At 40.6% G+C, this 24,306-nt stretch overlaps 1 protein-coding gene across 1 annotated transcript in view; it reads right to left on the reverse strand.

Moving 5' to 3' along the window:
- LOC108678755 (nephrin) overlaps positions 1-18,491 on the reverse strand; it is a 28,790-nt gene extending 10,299 nt beyond the window's left edge. Inside the window, exons 1-7 of the mRNA XM_047883779.1 lie at positions 18,440-18,491; positions 13,893-14,101; positions 11,238-11,570; positions 10,701-10,852; positions 5,643-5,787; positions 2,012-2,136; positions 341-494 (exon numbers count right to left, since the gene is read on the reverse strand). Of these exons, the coding sequence (XP_047739735.1) occupies positions 341-494; positions 2,012-2,136; positions 5,643-5,787; positions 10,701-10,852; positions 11,238-11,570; positions 13,893-13,977 (994 nt within the window). The 5' untranslated portion in view covers positions 13,978-14,101; positions 18,440-18,491. The remainder of the gene's footprint in view (positions 1-340; positions 495-2,011; positions 2,137-5,642; positions 5,788-10,700; positions 10,853-11,237; positions 11,571-13,892; positions 14,102-18,439) is intronic.
- Positions 18,492-24,306: the final 5,815 nt, after the last annotated feature.

Below are 24,306 nucleotides of genomic sequence, written 5' to 3' on the forward strand. Positions count from 1 at the left end.
GGTCTGTAAATGTATTCCGCTAAAAGCTATCTGGTCCAATAGGCTTAAACTCAAATAACAAAATAACTTCCCCGGTGTATGTTGGCCGAAGCATGATAAGTTGAGCATAACCTTAGCTTAACATGAAACCAGGGCATGACAGCACGAGAGTCTCCCGACACACTCAAATATTCTATAATAATATTCACCATCCTCATTCCCACATTTTATAATTTTATAATGCTATCGCATCACCACCACCACCATTCGACGACGTTCACTAGCCGTACATTAGTAAACCGTACCTATAATTTTCGTACATTATGACACGCACTTGAGTGAAGTAGAGCACATCACTCACGCAGGACTGTGATGTGCAAGGCGTTGCTGGTGGTGGCGCCGATGATGTTGGTGGCCTCGCAGGTGTAGCGGCCTGCCTGGTGCGGCCGTACAGACGGCAGGCTCAGCCGTCCCGCCCTCACCACCGTCACTGAGTCCTGCACCACGGCCGCTCCCTGACACACATGCAAGGATTCATCTCATTATAGGCGAGCACCTTCTCGTTTGTTCAATACAAATTGTTGTTGGAAAAATTCTCGCTTTGAGTTTATGTGTTGTCGAGTAAAGTCTATCACGACGTCTTCAATTAATGATTATACCTGGGATTCATTCAAAGAGGGATAGCCGTGTTTGCTTATTCAGGTCAATTTATTTACTGACGTATCGTTATTGATTTATCTATCGCATAAATTAATTTATATACATATATCGTCCGAAGGGATGGTGGTATCCAGAAATAATTTGCAGGTTCAATGGGTAAGTTTATTGGTAATCTACTCACGGAATAAAAACAATGTCTAAATGAAAAAAATAATAAAATGACGTGTGCTCATTCAGGTATAATGACACTTAAAAGAAAACATAGAAATTGATTAATTAATACCGTTAATTAATTAATTAAGGCCGATAAATGGTTAAATTATTATTCGATTAATTATGCTCAATTAATTTCATTAAGACCGTTAATTTTTCACTGGAATGCAAATTCCGATTTAAGATAAGAATAGCACCATAAAATTGTCAACCAGTCAAATCTTATGGAAATGAAACTGTTCTCAAAACTTCAAACTACTCAAACGTAGCCTAAAATCCTTATTACTCGAGTCGTGCAGTCGTTTCAACCCTCAGGGTACAGTGTATAATCACAAAAAAATTTAACTCAGTACTCACTGCAGCGAGTGACAGATAACGTATTTTCTCGTCGACGAAAACGTGAAGTCACGAACAGACGGACAGACAGATAGACGGACGAACGGACATGACGAGCACAATAGCACCTTTTTTCCATATATGAGAAAATGCGCTAAAAATCAAGAGCATAACTAGCTTTCAGCCGCTGAGTGCTGCAAAAGCAACTCTTCAATGGATGATACTAATTAAAAGTTCACCATAGAAATGTATGCAACAAAGTTGGCATTATTATTGGAAATGTGGAATAGAACGTTAAGGCTTAAATTTTTTGAGTCACATTATTCCATTGATTGGTTGAATTAGATGTTTATTTTTCGTGCAGTCACTGTTTTCAGCGCATTTTCTCATTTATGGAAAAATGCACTATTGTGCTCGCCATGTCCGTCTGTCTGTCTGTCCGTCCGTCCGTGACCTCAAGTTTTCGTCGACGAGAAAATGCGCTCTCTGTCACTCACTGCAGTGAGTGCTGAGTTATATTTTTTTCCATAAGACGTTACTAAGAAGCTATGGGACAATTCAAGATTTAATACTTTGGTCTTTTTTCCCTACTAGCGCTTCACACTTAATAACTAACCGATGTATAGTCCAGATGAGATCCTGATTTTATCTATGCCCAATAAAGGTTTAAACAGGAGAAGTTTGATAGCTTTTAATGAATGAGCATTGAGTCTTCTACAATTTTACGATTGCCCAGCGTTTAGGTTGCTAGGTAACGACTTTGAGGGATACAACTGAAGCTACTGACAACATCATGAGAATAGATATTATTTTCGACACTGACGTTGAGGTACCAAGCGTAGAGGTGGGCGGGAGGGTTGGCACGGACCCTGCAGAGCAGCTCTGCAGACTCGCCCTCCTTGAGCTGCGTCACCGAGTCCCGCGCCTGCAGCTCCACGCGAGGCTCGTCTGAGGGAGAAGCGAGGGGAGCGGTGAGGGGTGACTTTCACGGACTCCATGATGGAACTTTCATGGCAGTGGCAGTAAAAATGAGAGGTTAAGGAACTTTCACGGTAGTGATGGTGAAGACTGATGGAACTTTCATGGTGGAAAGAGTGAGTGGTGAAGGAACTTTCACGGCAGTGATGGTGGGGCTGATGGAACTTTCATGGCAGTAAGAGTGAGAGGTAGAGGAACTTTCACGGTAGTGATGGTGGGGGCTGATGGAACTTTCATGGTAGAAAGAGTGATAGGTGAAGGAACTTTCACGGCAGTGATGGTGGGGGTTGATGGAACTTTCATGGCAGTAAGAGTGATAGGTGAAGGAACTTTCACGGCAGTGATGGTGGGGGTTGATGGAACTTTCATGGTAGAAAGAGTGAGAGGTAAAGGAACTTTCACGGCAGTGATGGTAGGGGCTGATGGAAGTTTCGTAACAGAAAGAGTGAGAGGGGAAGGAACTTTCACGGCAGTGATGGTGGGGGTTGATGGAACTTTCACGGCAGTGATGGTGGGGCTGATGGAACTTTCATGGTGGAAAGATTGAGTGGAGAAGGAACTTTCACGGCAGTGCTGGTGGGGCTGATGGAACTTTCGTGAGGCTACAGGTAAGCCAGGCGAACATTCACTGTAGCGATTACAGAGTAATTTCGCACACAATCTTTTACGCGAACATGTAAGGAATACAGTGTAAGAAAGCTCCCAGCACCGCAGTAATGAAGTGATATGATGGGTCTTCGGTGCCTTGTCATCATCAAACGTTACAACACAAATGCAAGCTCTGTCTGCCATAATTCGAATTAAACTGCCGCGCTGCATGTAATGTAAAATACATTTACCTGTACACTGTACAGACGTGCCTACAAACTCTGACGTGAACCGAGGCAGGCCATTAATTAGCTCGCCTGCAAGGTCACATCGACCGTCACGGACCTCATGTAGGAGCGGTCACGAGACGGAGCGCGGGACCAAGAGTGAGGACTTGTTCCGGCGCAGCGAGCGCCGCCACGACACACTCAAGCCTCAATAATGCTAGATTATTTACCTTCGTGATTGAAATCCAATTGATTTCGCTACCACGCATTGTTCCAGTCGCAGCTGAAGCCAGACAAGTGCCAACGATGCATTTGTGTTCGTCAACTTACGTTTATTGAGATGTCGTTCGGTCTCCAAATAAGCGGTGCAACGAAAAGATATACCTCCGGATTTTTTTAAAAAGTGGGTGCGTGAAAATTAAGCAAGATTCTTTTGAGTCATCGAGGCAATGAAAAATGATAGATTAAATCGCAACGATCATAAATGATAGCTTAACATTGAATCGCAAGGTAGATAAAAAAATATTAAAGAGTATCAAGTCAGTGTCCAGAAACTTCATCTATTTTCAACGTGAAAGAAATTTTGTATAAAATTATGGATAGTAGGTACTCTATTGAAGGTTTCTTCGAAATTATATCATTCGAGAAAAGTTTTTCATCCTGAAGTATCTAATGAATTTTCACTGGAATAAATGTGTAATTCAGAGACCAGCAAATTAGGCTGGAAAATATGTACATTTTTATAATTTTATAGTTGATAAGTTCCTTGTATAGAGTGGGTAATGCAATCATATTTAGATAATGTAAATTGCTGCATATATCGTAAGTACATAAATTCAAAAATATAAATTTATATTTGTATACTCATCTATGAATATTTAAGCATAGAATCTTATTTTAGTTGTCCTGAGTGGAACGCACTTTGAATTTAATTTGTCAACATATTAATAACGTTTCGCCCGCGCCTTGCCCGGCATGTAATTTAATTTCTATTTCATTCATGTTGATAAAATACCTACACACAATTAGAGAAGCTGTACAATAAAATCCTGACTGGAACCTACAATTTAATAAACGCAGAGAGTGCAAGCACTTGCCGCCAAGCGAGCCTGCAGGTGATGTTTCCATTCAAATTGCCGAGAGATAACACCCTTTATCGACGCCTCGAAGATGCCCAGCATATGGCTTCCAATAATGCCCAGTAACGGGGCAGATTTGGGCAGGGGCGGGCATAAAGGTGAATGTAGTGCTTCTCTTAAGCGGGAATTGCAAGCCTAACGCACATCTGATGGAATCCGGGTTGCTGGAGAGCCATCAGCGCCGAGTTTCAGTCTTTGTTTGGGCGCTCTCATTACCTGAGCTGCAAAATGAGACCAATGGTCCGGTGCAATTAGGAGCGAGTGTGCAGCGAAATAATCTGCCTGGCTTCATTAAAACTCCTGCCAGTATTCGGTAACATCAAACAAGTGGTGAACACTTCTATTACCCCATGGAGTGCAGTTGGTAAATTATATGTTGTTTCCGGATGAAAGTTTGAGTTTCTGTAATTCCAGAGCATGCAGCAAGAGAGCTAAGAAGCGTATAATCAAAACCTGCATATTTGTCCCATTCAACAAAGCCTTGTCTCCAGCGAGGATCCCAAAAATCTGATGAATAAACAAGCCAATGCTTAATTACACAGCTGTTTCCTCCTACGATTCTGATGTTCATTTCGCAGATCCAAATTGAACGAGTTGTTAAACATTAATGTTTGAATTTGGTCAAGCGTAACTTCAACTGTTTGAGAATTGGTCTAAAATTACTTCCTTGCTAGAAAAACAAGTGCAGATATGCTAGGATTCTGGTAAAAATTATAAGCAATTTAACCAGCTTAAAACAATGCACCGGTCGTTCAGAAATATTAAATCAACAGCAATTAACGCTCGCTGCGGGGATAATAGTCACACAATATTTATTGTGAGATGACGGCAAGAGCACATCATTATCGGGAAAATAATTGCACCGAACTACCAATTAGCAATTAAAAATAATTAATGATCCCACAAAAGTGATTACCGACGCGCTGAAGTTTATGAAGCAATCAGGTAAATGGTGGCACAATAAATTCAATTCCAAAGAATTCAAGAATTTCTTGGAACGATTTATCAAAATATTCAACGTGGAGGATATTTTTCATCGAGGAAATTTTTCTAATAATTGTTTAAACCTTGTTTGGACAAGCACGAGTGATTGATTAATTATATTAACTGCAACTCTTATTATTTAACGTTTTACATGCTAAGTAAACTCAATGTATATGGCATTTCACTTGATATTCGCGAAAATGCATTCGAGCAAGCGCATGGCTCGCGCAGTATGACTCGATGGCACACATAAAACTTACAACGATCCCCGCCACTTGATACACAGTGGGAGCTTATGAAGGTGAGATAAGGAACTCTCATTGGCATTGCGCAGCGAGAATGGTTAGTATAATTAGGAATAAGAAATTTATTAATAGTTTATATGATTAGGATTAAGAAATTGATCAATAGTTAATATGATTAGGAATAATAAATTGATTGACGCCGTAGTGAACCAACAGGCAATCAATTGCGACGCTGATACGACCCGAGAGTAATGAAGGTTGAGCTTCGTTTAGTCGGAAATTGTAATACTCACACAAGACGCTGAGGGTGAGGGAGTCGGTGAGGGCTGGTGAGGGTAACGCGGGATTCTTGGACTGACAGGTGACGACTGTCCCGTCCTCCTCGCTCGTCACAGACAGAACCACGGCTGCTGACGTCACGTTGCCCCCGTCAGCCATCTACAGGTTGACAGAAAACGGACAAGAAAGAAGATAATTTTTTCGGATCATTCTATTGAAATTTCTAAATTGTTATTACGGTTGATTTAAAGAGCTTATCCTTGCAAATGTACGAGCCTGTAAACTCTAAAACAAAACCCTCTTCGGTAGGCCAGCTACTGATAATGAGGTGAAGAAAGTTGCATCAAATTCCTGGGGCTATGTTCGGATGAAGGATTTAATTTTATTATATGTCCTTGTGCATATAATATGGAAGAATGAGTCCAAATAATTTTGAGGCAATTCGGGCACTTGAAATCATAAAGTGAGCTAATAATGTAATTTAGTGTACCATCGCACAACAAGTCACTCTAATGATATAAAAATGGACCTAGAGGAGAAAAATCGAGTCCGTTGTCCGACACAGGCTAAGGATTGTAAGAAATAAAGTCTCTCATTCCGCACTAATTGCGGATCTCGAGAGACGCCCAGGTTTAAGTAAAACTTTGTTGCCAGAAGACGATCTGAAGAATTCTTGGCTCAAACTTTGTCTCGTGGGAACGGGATTTGTGTCTTGGATTTTAGTAGTTTCGTCCATCCGTACATCAATGTGAGTTTGTCCCTGATCTGTCCGTTGTAAATAGACACAAATTTCAGCGCAACCAAAATCATTCAGCAATAAAGGTACCACCTGAAAAAAAGGAGATTATTTTGTTTCAGGGCTAAGTTTTCCTTCCTTGCATATCGCTGACGCAATGGAACCGATGAGAGTGCGAGTTGTACGTAGTGCATGTTGATCTTAACTAAAGGATCGAACAATGCCAGCCAATCTATTTGTCCTTTATTTTTAAGAATTAAATTTAGGCCGAGTTTGCATGCAGCAGGTTAGAACTAAAAAAATTATAGTTATGTATAAATTGTAAAAAAATAGTTCGGGAAACATTGTCAGCTTCTCGTGTTCTCTCCTAATTATAGTCGTGGTCGCCGACCCGCAATTGTTGAACGCAGGCATGATAACACTGAATAAACTGCAAAATTGACTCAAAGCTAAATTCAGAGGGAAAAAAGAAGGAATCCAGAATATTATTGCTAAAGACTGAAATATTTATGGTTCGCAGTAGCTCTTAATTGAAAATCTATTTTAGAATTACATTAATTATAATCACAATGATAAAGCCGCATAACGTTTTGATTTTGCAGGATCAATATTTTGTTGGCTTCAAGCATTCAGCTTTTCACTCGCACCATTAATTAGAAACGATATAGTTTACATAATTTTCAAGTCAAGTCATTTTTTATATGCAAGTCGAAAATATATTTTCCTTTGCGAGTTTTAAATGTTTTCGGCATAAATTGCAGAAAGCTGCACTAGGAAAGAGATCTTAGCCTATAAATGTTTCAGAGGCAATTTTCTTGATTACTTGTGTACTGGGTGTGTATGGGTGTGTAATTTTGAATAAAGAATATATTTAGGGGAAAAGAAGTAGTGTGAACCAATTTAGGCTGCCTAGCTTTTTCGCTCGTATTGTAATTATTGCGAATATGAGGTCGTAAAAAGTTAATATCCGAGCCTCCGAGACTTATTTCGAAAACGTTAAGCTTTACGAATGCCGGGACGCACGCGAGCGACAAGCTAATACAGGGTGATTCACGCAAACTTCCTGCTTTGTATTTCGCGCCAAGCTACCAGATGTTGTAGGAAAAGAACAAAAAGTTTTTCATTTGAAAGGCAATGTTATTAAGTTTTGTGTCCCGTCTAGTCAGTTGCCATTATGCATAGGACAAGTGAGCAGCGTGCGTTTCTAATGGCGGTTCCATTATCGCTACTCAACGAGCATTCTGTACTCGGTTCCGTATATTCTTCCTAGAGGTGGGGTTCCGGATCGAAAATCGATTGTTACGTGGGTGACCACATATATAGGGCAAGTGGAAATGTGAATGTAAGAGGGTCTGGTGGTCAGCTGACTGTCACAAGACCCGAAAACGTAGAGAGAATTAGAGGCGTTTCTGCGTTCGCCATTCCGTTCAGCACGTAAACACGCTGCTATTCTGTGGATTTCGAAGAGCAGTGCGGTACGAGCTTATTACAAATAACTGAAATTTCATTCCTGCAAATTGTCTGAGGCACAAGAACTCATCAAAAACGATTTTATTGCTCGCCGAAATGCATGTGAATGAATGCCAGGGACGTCTGGTTCTAACAGGATGGTGCCATAGCCCACGCAGCGGATATTCAATGGATCTTCTGAGACAGCATTTAGCGGAGCGCCTCATCTCCTTGTGAGGTGATCTTCTTTGGCCGGCCTGATCCCCCGAGTTGGATTGGACTTTTTGACAATAAAGCCATCATTTGTCCAAGGTGATCTTCAAAACTAAATGAAACAAAAATTCATATTTTGTTTTTTTTTAATGATATTCATATTGCAGTGATATCTTTGTTTTTTTTTTTACTTTAAAATCAGGAAGTTTTCGTGAATCACCCGATAACAAGGAAGAATGGTCGCACGAAATACGATTATTTCATCCTCGCAGCCTGCCACGCTTGTCGCCACTGACACGATGGTTAAGCCTCGCAGCAGTTAACATTATTATGATGGTTAAGCCACGCTTGTTGCCAGATATTTCCAGAGACCTTTCATCAAGTTTGACAAAAATGTATCATCAGTATATGTCTGAGCGTGTCTGAGAGTGTCAAATTTAATTGGTACAAGTTTAAATTGGAGTTAAGCCCATGAAAATATGATCTCAATTACTCCTAAGCTCGGCATAATCTGCACTCTCTGTGAGAAGCGCAAATAAGACTGCGAATGAATCTTTCATTAAATAATGTTGTATGAAAACATGGTTCATTTTAACTGGCCTTTAGATGGATGATGATGAAGTTGTAGTGTTATTACATAAATTGTATTCCATATGAACAGCATAGGAACCATAACATAAAAGAATATAACAGTGCCGATTGTTCAGACGCCGACAGAATCGCTGTACAATATTTCAGCTCACGTGCGCCCGCCTCGACATCATTTCTCGCTCAGCGCCCAGGCGCTACATTGCGCCGCTTCTCGCATCTTTCATGTCATTCACGGCAATGCGAAAAAATTCTCGATATGAGAATACTTGAAGCGCCGGCTTTACGGGGCACGCAAGTGAGCTCCATATAGAAAGAGGGCCACAAAAATCGCTTCATTGCTAGTCTGATGACAGCAACAAATGGGCTGACGGTTATGTAACTCCAGGGCGAAGATGGATGAGCCCAGGTAGGCGTTTTGCGAGACATGATCAGCAGCAGGAAGAGACAATGAACTGGCCTCGTCCGTGCTACCGTATGGGGAAAACAGGCGTCGTTGATGCATTTGTAGCGATGTGTTATAGCCAGCATATGTTGTGTGCTGCGACACCTCATATATACACATTCTTTCCCGTGCTTCTTATATCAAAGAACGTTCTCGATACAATAGAATTGAATACAGCTTGCATAAATCGAGAGAGATTTGTACGAGATTAATAACAATAATAATATAATGATAAAAAGAGATTCATAATATAAGGTTTCAGATTCGATTGGGCAGTGTTTGCTAGTTACCCACCCATTAAATATTTATTTTGTTTATCTTGTACGAGATCACAGAAATTTCATTGTGTATTAATTTACTATTTAAAAAGAAAAAATACATAGTCGGTCAACTAAAAACAACTGCGCGTGCGAGTTCTGCACGAAATGCAAAGAAGGCGTGGATTAACTATAATGTACAGTCCACCTTCAGCCTGGCAACGTCCGAGCTACAGGGACATCATTTCCTCACAAGCGTCACACGTCAGCGTTGGGCAAGTGACCACGATGCAGGGTGTACCCTGGACCTAATTATCCTAGAGACTTATTATAAATGTTTTGACTTGATCGCCTAAATGATCGGTTCAGGTCGCTCATAACTTGAAAAATCATAACTTGATAGATCGTACGTAGGTCGGTCATAACTTGAACGACTCTATTTTGCTTGCTACTGCTGCATACATTTGTGATAATTTCAGAGCTTTGCGTTAGACATTTTGTCTTGTATTTCAATTGTTGGAAAAATGCCATCGCATTCTTCGATGCGATGGCATTTTTCTATACTATCAACTTCGTTGTCAAGAATCATTAAATGGCTTATTCGACTCACTGTCATTGAGACTAATTTCATATTTAGCCTTAATATGGCCCTTTAATTTTTAACATTTCCTTCCTTAATAATGCATTATATATAATAATATAGCGCTTAATAATGCATTATAATTAAGTGCTGTAGCAAATGACATTCTTGCTTTCTAACGATATACGTCTCAAGTTTTCTTCTAACATGTACCTCGATATGATTAATTTAGCATTTAACTTACAAATGAACATTAAAACAGATTCACACGCTCTCTTTGAAATTCATTTTGAGCTTTTATATTCATATAAAATGCATTCAACCTGATGATAAACCAGATAATAGGTTTCCAAAATTTGTATTGCTGGTGCATGTAAAGTGCTATAATAATATATAATATAATATATATAATAGCGGTTTCAGCGTTTATTAGGCCGTAGGCCTGTCGCCGATTCTTATAACATCGCAGAACATTCGCAGCATTTTGCGGTCTCGAACTCGCAACTCACTGCTACAATTCTGCTGTGCTTAACCGCCCGGCCTCCTCGCCGATTCTGACCAGAAACTGGCGCACAGAGCTGGGATCGAACCCGCACCTCTCTGCTCCAATCTTGGTACTCTCTGAACTTTAACCACTGGGCCACCCTGCCTTAAATAATCATAATGGCAAACTTATAAACGTAATGGAGTTATTAACGGTGTGCGTGACCAAAATTCACATTGTTGCTGCATGTCAAATGGACATTATAATAATCATAATGGCAAACTTGTAACAATTGTAACAGAGTGTGAGGAGTTACTAACGGTGTGCGTGACGCTGGTGATGAGGCTGCCCCCCTTCCACCACGTGACCACGGCGGGGGGATGTGACCCCGACGTGACGCACACCAGCCGCACCGACGACCCCTCGTTGGCGGGGTGCTCGCCCCCCCTGATCTCCACCTGCAGGGGGGGAACTGGGGGGAGGGAAATGAGCAATGATTATTTATCAATGTGAGAGTTGCAGTAAATGAGAGTTGTGAGCGTCTGTACATATTTTACTGCTAGTTAAATAAAAACTATGTTTAGGAAATATATGGCTTACTTATTATATCTTTGTTCAAAACAATAATTAAAGATACTATAGGTGATAACACCGATTGTAATAATTTCCAAAAGACTGCGCGCCATCACAGGCAATCTCGATCAAGCCCATATAACCATATACCGTACGCATTAGTTTATTTCTTGAAATGACTTCACACAGGATAAGAACCAACAAGTAAACAACATTCGTGACATCAGGGTTATCCATGGGTTAAAATATGAAGGCTCAAGTGACGGTATAACGCATTGACTCACGCGTGACGTTGAGTGTAACGGACGCAATGCGTGGAGGGATGGTGATGACGCCGCGAGGGTGGATCTGCGCCTTGCACTTCAGCGGCACGAAGGCGAGATCTCTTCCACCGAACACGCGGATCTTCGAAGAGATCTCCATGACACCTCCACCAGACACCCCCACCTCCTCCCTAGCCCCTATCTTCTTGTCCCCCTTCCACCAGGTGACGGAGGGCGGGGGGCGGCCACCCACCGACGTACACACGAGCTCCGCATGTTGGCCCTCCTGTAGAGGACCTACGGCCTCCACCACGGGCTGGCCGCTCCATGTGATGGTGGGGGGACCGGGGGGCACTGGAGGAGGGAGTCGTACGATGGAGTTATTGCAGCAAGTTATGAGGGGCCTAATAAAAAGTTTCGTAATGACCTAGTCAAATGTTTGAGGAATCAAGCTCCGGTTCCGTAACCACTTATCCGTGTGTTTTTTTGTGCGCTGGAATGAAGGTATTTTGGTTAATAATGATGCGGCTCATGACTCCAGGAATCATGAGGATTAACGCTGTTCATTATTCATCAAGAAAACAAATGCTGCTGAGAAATTTCATCTAAAGCAAAACAAGTGATTTATCATTATAATATTTTATCTCTTGGGTAAACGAGAATAACATCGGAAATAATGAAGCGTTAGGGAATTGAAGTTCCTTCTCACAAAATATGCCGATTTAATGCCACTGAAGTTCGTATGCTCATCACATTTTCAAGTTTCGGTAGTTTGATGCCAAAGTTCCCGATCGTCGGCAATGGAGATTGCAGGATCGCAAATCCAATTATGTTTTACGAGCGCCTGAGCGCGTTAAGTTGTCATCGGGCGTCGCGCGTCGCCGCGCGCGCCCGAGCGAGTGCGCGAAGCCCTCGATCAATGCGACGGCTAGAAACTTTTTTGCTGATTGGAGATCTCCGATGAATCAGTTAACTGCAGATTGCCAGAGTCGATGTAAAGTGCGTATTGAAACAGCGAGTCATCTGAGAAAAGTTTCGAACGAAATGCTCGTAAAAGATGACACGTGTTGAATTCTAGAAATGTTCTTTTTCCGACAGAAAGGCTCATCCATAAAACTTTCAAGACTTAAAGGGTGAGGCAGTTTTTTACCGCCAAGCATAAACTGAGTGTAGATTCTTTACATTTTACTGAAATAATACCGCCAAAAAAAATATTTTACAGGTTTCCTTATTCATTGAGTATTATAACGTAGTTCATTTGATCCCTTAGGCAATATCAAATGCACTTCACCTAAAAAATGTGTTTGAAAAGAAGAATCAGGATGCTGCAGTTTGATATGCTGGTGCAGGTTTTTACTCGACTTGCTCTCGAGTCTGATAAGGAATTTAGTCCATTAGAGGCCCAGAATGGCACGAAGAGTCTTTAATGATGTAAAAACTGGAGTATCGTATGGTAAAGACTTGCTGATGTTTTTAAACGTCTTACTACTTTAACTTAGCATCACAAAACGCATCTGTGGCTGCTATAACCATTAATTTGTAGCACTTCAATTTTGTGCAAGACAGAAGCGTACGGTTGCATACCTGTTTAATTTCCAATCACTCTCCAGAATAATTTTTTATAAGGTTTCATACATTGAAAATTTCAGTGAAGATATCATAGTCTGTAAAATGTTGAGAAAAAACTGTTTCAGAAAAAAACAAGCGCTGGTATGGCGCGGAAGACTATCACTCAATCTCGATGCGCAGCGGCTGCAGCCGCCGTTTGATCGCCGCTAAGTCGAGCGTTTGCTCAGATTTATCAATTTAATGAAGAAATTTGCGTTTTAACAGTTTTTTTTATTAAATTCGAGGTTAACTGGCGAGCTAAGAACCCATGCGAACATATGCCTGCCAATTATGAGGGAGGATTTATGATAAGGAAGTGCAGAAGGTATGAAAGTAAACGCAAGTAAGTCAAGGACGGAAGCCTCGCACCTGTGAATATTAGGTGAACAGTGCGCTAATCATCACTCAGGTAAGACAGAAAAATTATATCTCTGCTAGCTGCTTTTAATTTGCGGTGCTTAACCGCGCTGCCACAAAAAAAAAACTAGTTTTGTTTCCGATTCAAGAATACTGTTCGGCGACTTTGTTCTGATGAATTCTGATGAGCTCCTCTCAGTCACACGGCAACTATGACTCAGTCAAACGGAAACTAAGACTTCGACTCAGTCATGCGGCAACTAAGACTTTGACTCAGTCACGCTGCGACTGACTATGAGTATGATTCACTCAGTCATTCAGAAAGTATGACCATGACTCAGTCAGGCGGCGACTACGACTGAGCAAAAAAGACGCAAGGGAAAAGTGGAAACATCTTTATTAAAAAAATGTACTTTTCAAGGCTTTCAGACTTTTAGAGTTCATTTCCTATCGAGTGCGCATAAGTATACCCTCAAGTTTTGGGTAAGATAAAGACAGCGTTCACATTACATGCTTATTATTCCTGCAAATTCTATACATTGTAAAAAATTTTATTCCATATGTAAGATATTATATCTCTAATGAATACATCTTGCACAACAGGGAACAAATGAGACCACACTTTTCAGGTTTTGTTCACAAACAGTTTAGGAAAGTTAGGAACAAAACAACAAAAATGTAAGGCAACATATCGATTAGCAATTGTCTTACCGATGACGAAGAGTGTGAAGGCGGCGGTGGTGGTGGGGGACTTGACATACTCGACGCGACACGAAAAGTCCCCGTGGTCGTCCATGGCCACGGGCTCGATGCTCAGCACGGGCACGGGCGCCAGGGCCTTGAAGAACGCCCGCCGCCCCAGCACCGTCTCGTCGAACCAGCGCTCGCCGTCCCCGAAGTTGTTGTTGCGCGCGTCGTAGCTGCGCATCATAAACGGTTCGTGTTAATGCTTTGTGTTGTGGCCCGTGTAACGTACTGGTCGATATCACGACTTATCGTGGGATTAAGAGTGACGATAACGATGTTCTACTAATACCGATATATTACCGATCGATACCGATGTTCTGAACCGATCGATACCGATGTTCTGTACCGATCGATACCGATGTTCTGTACCGATCGATACCGATGTTCTGTACACAAAAAAAGTTAAGAGATCGTAAGTTCATCAGCCAATCATTGACGGCCTTTCAAGCAAAATCCAACAATCATAGACAAGAAAATAGAGCGTAAGTAGTTACGTTCACTTAGCTCTAGGCCCCTGAGTTTTGAAAGTATGGCCCCTGGAAATTAAGGAGCGCTGAGATGAGTGTAATTAATGAGTGGGGATGAGTACGTGTAAAAGAGGGTCATTTTTAACTTTTCTACATCACGGGTTAGATCGCTAGACTGATTCAGAGACGCTGTATCGCCATCCGCTTCAATAGCGTAAACCGCAGTCAGCTTAAAAGAAATTCTAAACACTGATCAGCCGCAAGTTTAATTTCGATCACAAAATTAACGAACGATAAACAGTTTCAGGTGGGCTAAAAAGCTATAAAGCCGGACATGTTGAACTCAAGTCCCCTTATTTAAATTTAATATTCAGCGTAAAAAAATTGAAATCTTTCATAAAAAACTTTCAGGGTTGTTTATTTGGAATATATACTAAAAATAATTGTAAAGTTGATCAAAATATTTCATGCATTTACTTCTATTTAAAAATGATAATTGAAATAAGCAACTATCAAGAAAAATATCAAGTCGCGCAATTACAGAAAATTCTTATTTCACAGGTTATGACGAAGAGCTGACAGGGACATTAATGGCAGTGGTATCGTAAAATTGTACTTAACAACAATTTGAACTAGGGAATATACGTCAATTCCAATGACCGATTCAAAAGATTTAGCGAGGCGTTAACGAGCGGGCGAGCGCTCCATCATCACCGAGATTGCGTTCCAGGGTCGGCACGTTTAGCGCGGTCATTCCCGGGGAAATTTATCTCAGGCCGATTACCGAGCTGGAGTTCCTCTATGATTTCATTTGCATTTCTTTAAGTGAAGTGAAGAGCCGAAAGATCCTGAGACGTGGCACGGAAACTCAAATACCAACACCGTTGAGCAAAAACTGAACTGTGCTATTAATTAATAATGAAATTTATATTCATAAAAATCTAATAAAAATTAATTGGTTACGGCTATTTTAAAAAAATAAAGTTATTTTGGAAAATAGTTGTTTTGTGGTATAAATGTTGGTTATTACAAAGCAAAGTGTTGCATCACTGGAACTCAACCAAATTTAAAAAATACCTAATTGTTTATATACATTTGCGTATAACGCATATAAACGCGCATACACAAGAAAAATCTGTCATATCATACCGGTGTATATATTTATTTGTTCAAAAGTCAAATTACTTAAAGGAATTGTCAATATTACGTTTGGGGCGTGGAATTTGAAACAAAGTTGTGAGGTGAACTTTACAATGTAGATTAAAAAATTACATATGATAGAGGATAAGACTCAAAAGTGGAGCTGTCAGAAGACAGCTGTTAAGAACAGCTTCAGCATGACGAAGAATTGAGTTAACAAAAATATTTGTTATCATTAGCCACGGTCAAGAATGCGGTCATCCACATCGAGTCCCCGCAAGTACAGCAGCGATTGAAAAAATCTTTCAGAGCTGATTAACCTTGGTGGGAACCACAATCAAACCATGGAAGTTATGAACGCTGCTAGTTTAACAAGAAAGATAAATGGAAGTGATGATAGTACCATCATTAGTTCGCAGTGGGTGGAGTGAGGAAAATAGATACCAGAAATAATTGCAGTTTTTATTAATGCTTCGAAAATCAGTTTGAGAATTTGACGATCCTTCATTCTCACGAAGAGTCGAACTTTAATTCAACTGTCAATGCAATTGGAGGCAAGAAATATGGATTCTCTTCATTGGGAGCTAATTTCCCAGCTCAGCATGAGTCTGAGGCAGAGCTTGACGAGCAAGAGAAATACGACAGGGAATTCAATGGAGCCTTCATGTACACGGAGATAACAGTCTCTAGAAGAGTTTTATATGCATGGCAAAAATAACGCCAAAAAAACGTGATCAACCTCATAATTCCATATTTTCGACCGAAAAAATAATATGCCGTCAGAAGAAGAAAGCTTGAATGAAGTTTGAAGCTAATTTTCGAAGGTTTTTGCAATGGGCTTTAATTGGAAATCTTAAATGGTCTCTTCAATGACAAAGCAATTAAAAAGGGATACCTTAATTGAAGGAGATATTTCTCGTATTTTAGGCCTTCTGCACCCTCCATTCTCCCATCAATCTCACTGACCACACACGTGTTATGAAAAATATTTCGGTTAATAAATTTTCAATTATTGGATGCAAATTAAAGAGAAAATGCGAGACGGTGGCCAATAAGCTGAAACTTTCAGATATTATCAACTGGCCTTACAACAAACATTTAAATTTCTCACTTATTAATTAAATAATAATGTAGCATGGGAATAATATTTTTTCGAAATCGTTCAGGATAGGTACCATGAAAACGTAACAAAGAACAATGCAGACAATTGCTTACTTTTAATTTATTCCAAATCTGGATGAGTTGATATAATTTATGAATTGAACACTGGCATTATTATTTTAGCTGCAAATGATTATTCCTTTTTAAAGTCGTAGGTTCTTTTGCCTATTCTTATTCAAAAGACCTAACAGTTTGTTCAGGATTCTGATCAAATCTTTTTAGCACCCTTGCTTCATTTATTTCTACAAGTTTTGAAGAGATTGCGAGGGATGTTGAATGTGCTTTGCACTATTAAAACTCAAAGCCACGGTTGTCCTCGGCTTAATTTTGAGCAGCCAGATGACCAAGCCTTCATTGTGCAGTTGAAAAAAAAGGTTCAAATAAATTCTTTTTGAACCGTCCTATGATAAAATCAGAGAAAGAACATATACAGAAATTTATAGCCTATCTAATTTCGCGGAGGGAATTTTTTTTTTTCGACTAAAGGCCTATCCTTTCAGCCTTCAAATGTGAGTGAATCAATCCCTAAGACTTAAATTATCCCCTGACCCTGATCAGATCACAAACTTTTTCAAAGATCCACGATGACCTTCTTCGTTAGCGACAATCAATTTCAATCGAACAGTTATTATGTCTTCCCTCATCAACAAATTGTACTGGGGGACGCAGGAAAGCTGCGGTATTTTTTATTACCATCGTCCCACTGCCAAGATTTGTCTTTACCTTCCAAACCATTACCTTCCGCATCACCTTCCAAACCATCATCGTGTCTAAGGTTCTCATTTTATTGGGTAAACTCATCCAGAATCAGCACATTATTACCGTTGACAACATTTAATTCCTACAATGCAGGATGCACTGTGAGGCGTCCGGGACACTTTCCAGTAGCCTATATACCACTGATATTAAATTTAAATTGACTCTACCTTGTTTTTGTACAAGCCAGGACTTGGAGTGGAAAATAGTGCTGACTATTTTCAAAAGGTTACATTTTTTGAAACCCTCAGAATATGGAAACGTTTGAAACGCGAAATCAAAACTGAGTACAATAACGAGACTTGATGTAATATGTAGTATCCTTCAGCACCTAATTCAATGCACATTAATTTGCATAATGACGCAACAAAATGCAGTAAAAATAATTACCATTCAATGAAAGTAAGTGGAACAAGTAGTTCTTGTTCAATTCATTTGCGCGCCTCGTGGGAAAAAGAGCCGGTTTATTTAAAAGCATCCAACAACATTGAGTTATCCCAAGAAATTTTATTATTTTATGCGTGAAATATTTCCGCGCATCTTTATTTATATCATGAAAAGAGATGTAGATGATAACATTTGGGCCTGAAATGATGTCGAAATTTAATTGAAACCTGTTCGAGAATATGAAAATAAGTATCGCAGCTAAGATTTCTTAGATGTAAAATTAAGGCGTAATGTTATATTATGTAAGAAAAAAACAAACTTATAAAGATGTATTGGAGATGACATTGCATGGCATACAATTGTGCGCTCACCGGAAAGGTACGGTTAATAGATTATCCAAAACATTAGGAGATATAATATGTAACTTTGACTTTTAATTTGATTATTAAAAGTTGATTTTAGCTTACCATCTATGATGAAAAGGCTAGGCCATCTATGATGAAATTGGGCTGTTGGCTAATACTCAGATTGGATAACATTTACGAGAAGTTGAGCATCAACTTGGACGCAACAGCACCAGCACAGCGCGGTCCCTCTCACCTGTACACAGGCTCGGTGCGGCTCTCGCGGTACCACAGCACCAGCACAGCGCGGTCCCTCTCACCTGTACACAGGCTCGGTGCGGCTCTCGCGGTACCACAGCACCAGCACAGCGCGGTCCCCCCGCAGTGCAGGCTGCGCAGGGCACGGCAGCTCTGCACGGCCCCCCACCTCCGTCCACACGGTCTGCGGTGCGCCTCGCACTGCGCACACGGAATGCAGGTCTCAGTTAATGACAAGCACGTTACTCAGTTCCAGGACTTACTTATAATAAGTTTTTACGTGAATTGGTCCAAATGCATAAAAATTGGTTCAATGCAATAAATTGTCCAATGTCCATGTGCAAATGAATGGTCCAAATGTAATACACTCCCATCGGCATTTGACTCCTGCGTCTTGGAATCGTTTCCTCGGAATGAACCGGGACTACGGGACGAGACAAAGAATGTCCCGGTAAAACATAAGAAGAAAAATGGAGATTAACGCCCCGAAAAAGAGGTATAAATAGGGACAAAAATTGTTTGCAGGAATTCAACAATTATATGTCCCAAAAATTTTGAAACTGAATGAAAGCTAAATATAAAAGACACGTAATGTTACTGTACGAGACAGAACGAAGAATTTTAGAACGACATAACCTTAGAGAAAAATGTAGATTAAGGATTAACAATTTACACCTATCATCATCAACGGCACGTTGGCCGGATTAGGCGAAATTTGGCAGCCAACACAACTAACTTGGCGGTTACATTTATGGGCAGGCTTGGCGGCCAGAATAATTTTGCCGTTAAGACTTCAGCTGAAAACTTCGGTCTAAGAACAGGCGAGATTTCGCAGATAATTCGAAAGAGAAACCTTTATTTAGCAAAATTCATAAGCTAGGGTCTCTGAAACAGCACCAGAAGTGAATAGGTTACAAGTTTGAGCGCGATCCCATAAGACCGAAATTTCATGGCATCATTGTAAATCAGCGAAACATACAGACGTCGGCTGCAGAAAATATAAATTAGGCTCTTACGGAATCATCGAATGAGCTGGGTTGCTTGACATTACAAATGAGGTCCAACTTCGTAGGTCAAGGTGCTAGTAAGGGATGCGATATGACTGACGTTGAGGAGATTAGCAACTCGTTGTGGATACTAAGGTACAGGCCTATATATGTATCGGCCTACAGTATATAGTAGTCATCGAGCGGTCTCAATAAACGGATTATGTTTGATACACTTCAATTAATCGCCCCCAACGCTGACCGAACGTGCTCTGAACGGTAATAGGAGTATAATTGATTTGGTAATATGAGAGTAATTGGTCAATGTACAAGTTAGAAACTTATCTGGCCTTAACTTTCCGCTGGATGTCAAACGATTGGGTAACAGATAAATTATCTCAATGTTATTCCTGTCCTTGACCTGGTAACAGAAGTTACTGTCCTTAGAACATGGGAAATGAGCACGTTTATAAGCAGCATAAAGAGCAGTGAAGGCACGTCTGCCATCGCAGGACAAAGGGCCCGTACGAGAGCCTTTGATGAACGAAATTCATCGATTCAATGAACGAGGTTCATCGCATTGTTAATAAATCTAAATGGTGGTTAAAAATCAATCTAAACCGTTTCGGCTTCTGACATATTGTGATCAACAAACTCGATCAAGTCTCTCGTTTGGTCAAAAGCCAAAAAAAAAAAACGATGAGAATCAATATTATCTTGAAGAGACAGGGAAAATTTAATTACTTGTTCCTCATAAAAAAGTTACATTCCACAAGCCGAGCAAGACATCCACGAATGATGTCACTCATATTATAAATTGAAACAAGTAAATGATGGCTAATTCTTTGAATAAGATAGGCAGCCAATTTACTGGCTCATTTCCATCCAATTAGGCCTAGCATTCATCCAATTTATCCCCTTACAGCTGAGCCTGTCACCGAAAGTCTGAGGCTGGCAACGAGAAAATTCTGCGGTTAAATTAGATAAGCAAAATTTAGGCAAGCTGCCTCCGCCTCCTTAGCATAAATATAACTGTCCATGGAAAACGAAACTTGATGAATTCTTCACAGAACCTACTTCAAAAAATAATTTTTTTGCAACATTCTCCACCCACTCAACATCATAAGAAGTCAAAACGTTTGAATTACATTTCACATAAATTTGGTAGTGAAATCATGAAAAATTAATTCCTGTGATACGCTGCGCATTCTTGGCCGGTTACTGACTATATAATTCCATCGGCGGGGCTTAATGGTTCTTTTGTTATTGGTTCAGGGCAAGGCTTATAGGTTCTTTTCTAAGGAATTTTGCGCTCATTCTCGACCCTTCATTACAGCGACGAACATGAAGTCGATTCCTTTCCGAAGTAACCTTAATATATGTTTCGGACGTAGCAGTCCTAGGCCACGATGTATCGCCGCCTCTGACTATCGCGCATCCACCCTCAGTTGAGCCAGCTGATGCACGATGTTGTTGCCTGCTTCTCGCCGCTGGTGGTTGTTCGCTGCAGTTCGTGAAACATTCGCTCATCCTGCAGGCGGTGGGTGGGGCTTAGGGTCCAACGTCGGGATCACAGAGCCAAAGTTCGAAGGGTCAGATCCAGCCGAGATCTCTGCCAATGATAATGTGATCTCAACAGGGTAAAGATGCATGAGATGGTGAACAGCAATAGATCTCGATCAGTGTTTAATATTTCAAATGTGGCCTTTAAATCGCGCACCGTTAGTTAGCTGAGACATGATCCCATCAATTTATCAGTTCAGCGAATCTTGTTGATATAGTGGAATAAAAAGTGTAATTGTTTACCTCTCTAAACACACTTTGTAATTTTCTGTAAATGGGACACTATTTTTATTCTGTAGATTCCTGAGTGATAAAACAACGACATCAACCAAAACAATTACTGAAACAGGAAAACCATGGAGCCACTTGTGGCAGTCGATTATTATTTTAGCTAATAATAACAACGTGATTATGAGTGCTTAAATTCGACCTGAATATTTCACGTCAATATTTATTCATAAAAAATACATTCTGACTACACCAAACTTTTCTGCGGATCAAAACAGCACCTCGATCAATTAACCGATAAATTCAATAAAAATTCCCAAATAAGATGGTATGAAGTAAAATTTTGCGTTTTTCGTGCCTGTGAGGAATTTTTTGGGGTTATAGAATGTAGCCGGTGCACGGTATAAACGCACCTCGCATAAGAGTGGTTGTCAGACATTGTCGCCCTGCCGCCCAAAACTCATGCGTCCTCTGAGAAGTTTTCTGCTCTATACCCGGCAATATTTCATCACACTGAAACGCTCGCTCACTCAAGGCTTCCTCTTGCATTGCCACGAGTAAATTGGCTACTAAATTGCAAACACTTACATATTCCCCTCTCCTAGCCTCCCAGGAGAGGGGAGTGCCGCTTGACTGACACTCCAGTCATAGTCCAGCTGGGCAGCCATTCATTTCCCAGCGCACAGCGGCTCACAAAGGCCCCACCTAAAAATGCCCAGATCAGTCACCGTGAAAATGCTCGTATGGTATTCCATCACAAAACATTTGTGATATTTCTTCCTCGGAACGGGTTACATGAAAACCAGATGAAAACAGTGGCAAACACCTGCCTAGAAAATTAAATGAAGCAATTCGCAGTCACTAATATGTCTAGAAAAGTAGTAGATGTAACGCCGACGTGCGATATTTGTGTGTAATAGGTAACTTTATATAAGTGAAGATGCAACGTGTAGGCAGATCGCATTCCAAGACTTACTATATACAGCTGGTCATGCCCAAATTCACAAGAAATCCGTTCAAAATTAGCTTCAAAAGAGCAGCGTTTAAAAATAATTGAAACATCTCTCTTTGAAAAGCGAGTCAAAATTATCGACTCCTATCAAGTCAAAGTCAATGAATCTAAGTGCCCCCCCCCCAAAAAAAACTGAATTTTGGAAGGCCGACTAAGAATACGAAACAGTAAATCCAGCGAAGAATGGAAATGCATTATGGAGTTCTGAAGCCAGTATATTGACGTTTTATAGCCACCATGCCAATTGGGAGCCGCTACAGCGACACGTGAACAATAGGCCGCGATGCCGTTACGATTACGTGACAACAGCGAACCTTCGGCAAGGCAGCTGGCGATCGACTGATCTACGACGAGTCATCAAACGATCGAAAGTCTGTGTTCACGATCTGTGGAATTCAGTATCAATTGTTAGATCGTGCGTGACGATAGAGTCTCTAAAACTATTCTACAGTCTACAATTTTCGAGTTGCTGACATACGAGAATCTGGTTCTCATATTTAGATTAATCGGTAAAAGGTCCCCGTATATGCAACCCACATGGCCAAGAAAACCTAATGCACGAGTAGAGACCATGCATGGCTAACATGCGAACCACAATCCAAGAACTGCCATCGGGATAGCCTAATCAACGTTGAATAATCATGTGCCCCATGCAGTTTACCATACTAACATGGTATTTGTCGACGGTCTACAAACGAAGTCTCAATCTTAAACAGCAATCACGAAGCAATAATCTTCGATCTATACAATTACAGATTACTATACCTCAATCTCCCACTTATAATAACTATGCCTAAATAAACTAAGGCACTCACAAGGCGGCGATCACTATAGGACCCAATTCATGGCCAATCGAACTTTAAAAATTACGCTTTTTTACCTTCATCAGCCGCTCATATCAACGTGATAACATAAAATTTTAATCAGAGCAGTGGGGTCACCTGCCTAATTAATTTTTATGTCGACCAACAACAGATTTAGAGAGGCCAAGAAAGGTAATTAATTAGTGGAAGTCCCTTTTGATGCTTTAATTAAGTGTCAAGTATTATTGAGAACACATGCTTCGTGTGAACAGTTCAGTGCACTTGGAACACACAGCTCAGACAGTGAAGAGCACTTGTAACACACAGCTTGAACAGTTCAGTACACTTGAAAACACAGCTTATACAGTTCAGAGCACTTGGAACACACAGCTTATACAGTTCAGAGCACTAGGAACACACAGCTCAGACAGTTCATAGCACTTGGAATACACAGCTTATACAGTTCAGAACACTTGAAAACACAGCTTAGACAGTTCAGAGCACTTGGAATACACAGCTTGTACAGTTCAGTGCACTTGTAACACACAGCTTGAACAGTTCAGAACACTTGAAAACACAGCTTAGACAGTTCAGAGCACTTGCAACACACAGCGTATACAGTTCAGAGCACTTGGAACACACAGCTTAGACAGTACAGAGCACGTGGAACACACAGCTTAGACAGTTCAGAGCACGTGGAACACACAGCTTAGACAGTTCAGAGCACTTGGAACACACAGCTTAGACAGTTCAGAACACATGGAACACACAGCTTAGACAGTTCAGAGCACTTGGAACACACAGCTTAGACAGTTCAGAGCACTTGGAACACACAGCTTAGACAGTTCAGAACACACTATAGCAATGCTATAAAAAGCATGCAAAATTCAGCAACATGTCTGAAAATAATCTATACTACAGTTTATTTCACAGTAGATTTGGCCTAGGTACAGAACAGTACAGTACAGTATCCTACAATAGGTCTACACTATAGCCCAGTACAATATAATATACTACGTTAGGCCTCCAGTGAAGTACACCAGTACAATACAGTACAGTACCAGTGTTTCGACTAGGAGGCACATATAATACCGCACAACTTCACTAAGTCTGCACCAAGTATCGGTGATACGAAGTGACAAGTAAGGCAGTTCACTCCGTGCCCTGCGGTGCACGCACATTGCACGGTGAAGAAACAAAAACTCTACCCAACACTCTCTACATTCTCTTTCGCAGTCTCCCTCTCATTTTGCCTCCTACTCCCCCATCAAAC

The sequence above is a fragment of the Hyalella azteca genome, unplaced genomic scaffold (genome assembly GCF_000764305.2).
Source record: "Hyalella azteca isolate HAZT.00-mixed unplaced genomic scaffold, Hazt_2.0.2 contig13683, whole genome shotgun sequence".
In the NCBI taxonomy this organism is placed as follows: Eukaryota; Metazoa; Arthropoda; class Malacostraca; order Amphipoda; family Hyalellidae; genus Hyalella; species Hyalella azteca.